The sequence below is a fragment of the Tupaia chinensis genome, unplaced genomic scaffold (genome assembly GCF_000334495.1).
Source record: "Tupaia chinensis unplaced genomic scaffold, TupChi_1.0 Scaffold000159_1, whole genome shotgun sequence".
Taxonomy (NCBI): Eukaryota; Metazoa; Chordata; class Mammalia; order Scandentia; family Tupaiidae; genus Tupaia; species Tupaia belangeri.
This window is the reverse complement of record NW_006159630.1, coordinates 2,523,294-2,524,631: the sequence shown is the minus strand read 5'-3', so window position 1 is coordinate 2,524,631 and position 1,338 is coordinate 2,523,294. Positions and strand designations below refer to the sequence as shown.

The 1,338-nt window shown below is 65.3% G+C and overlaps 1 protein-coding gene across 7 annotated transcripts in view; it reads right to left on the bottom strand.

Annotated features, from left to right (window-relative positions):
• TBC1D16 (TBC1 domain family member 16) overlaps positions 1-1,338 on the bottom strand; it is a 69,167-nt gene that overhangs the window by 18,422 nt on the left and 49,407 nt on the right. For all 7 annotated transcript variants that reach the window (XM_006145681.3, XM_006145678.3, XM_006145677.1 and 4 more), the window contains one exon: positions 604-790. In XM_006145681.3, coding sequence (XP_006145743.1) covers positions 604-790 — 187 coding nt within the window. The remainder of the gene's footprint in view (positions 1-603; positions 791-1,338) is intronic.

Here is a 1,338-nt window from a genome sequence, read left to right as displayed (position 1 = left end):
CCGGGCTGGGCCTGGCCACAGCACTGGCAGGTGCTTGGCACTGACAGGCGAGAACATCAATGGAAGACTTGGCTTAGCCCCTGGGCCACATGCCGACCCTCCTGGCCCTTTCTGCCAGCCGAGCTGCCACCTCCCCTGGCATCCAGTGCTGCCCGCTCTGTGCAGAGCTGATCTTTCTAAAGAGGCCTGGAGGGCGGGAGGGGCAGGGGGAGCCTGTTCCAGGGGTACCCAGTGGGCCTCAGGGTGCCGTGGGAATGTGACTGTGGTGGGCACAGCCTAGATGACCTGAACACAGGGCCCAGTGTGGCAGGCCTCCCTGTCCCTGCCCTGCCGGGGCACCCGGGTTGTAGTGTGGGGAGGCCAGGGTAGGCCCAGCCCAGCCCCACCTCTGGGCCTGCAGGTGTGTGGGGCGTGCATCCCCCAAGAGCTGGTACATCGTCTGTTCTGGGACCACGGCCCTTCCCGAGGCCCAGGGCAGAGCTGCCCAATCGCTATCCTGGCAGACCCACCAGAGCAACCGAGAGCCATGGCAGGAAGAGGCAGTGGCAGTACACGTCCTCTCCGTACGCTCCAACACACCCAGGTGCACGTCCCCAGCCTCACCAGTTGCCTCTCCATGTCCTCGTCCCGGGGAGAGCTGACAAAGATCGTGTTCTGCATCAGGCCCACAAAGCACCAGAAGGTGTCTGACTCGTCCAGGACTTCGGCCAGGATGGGCGCCACCAGGTCCGACATGCCCTGGGAGTAGCCGATGGCCGGGTTGTACACGGCATAGTTGAGCAGGATCCTCCTGGCAAGGCGGTGGGAGCGCAGAGGGTGGGCATGGCCGACCGTGCCTGGCTGTCCTCGCCGTGGTGCGAGGCCCTGGCTGCCTGGACCCCCCTCCTTCACCTTGATCTCGACTCGTTGGCAGGTGCCTGCCCCAAGAGCCGGAGCTCCGGAGCAGGACCAGCAGGTCCCTCTGCAGATGTAAAGGTCTGCAAGTCACTGCTGTCGAGGCCCAGAGCCTGACCGGGGGGGGGGGGGGGGGGGGGGGCTGGAGGGCGCGGGACTTTCTCAATGGCCGACTGCTCTGACGGGGACGTTTTTATGGGTTGCTAACTTTGTGCAACTATTTGTCAGAATGGCAAAGATGCCAGCCTTAGACATCCACAGGGCGGTGGCGGGCCCTCGTGGGGAGGCTTGTCCACGGCTGGTGTGAACCAGACAAGGGCAGACTCCATGGGCACCCAGAAATTGGGGCCTGGCGGGCACCTCGGGAGAGCCCTGGAGGGGTCTTGGGGGACCGTGGCCCGGAGACACTCTTGGGCCCCGGGCGCACCAGGCTGGCAGATGGAC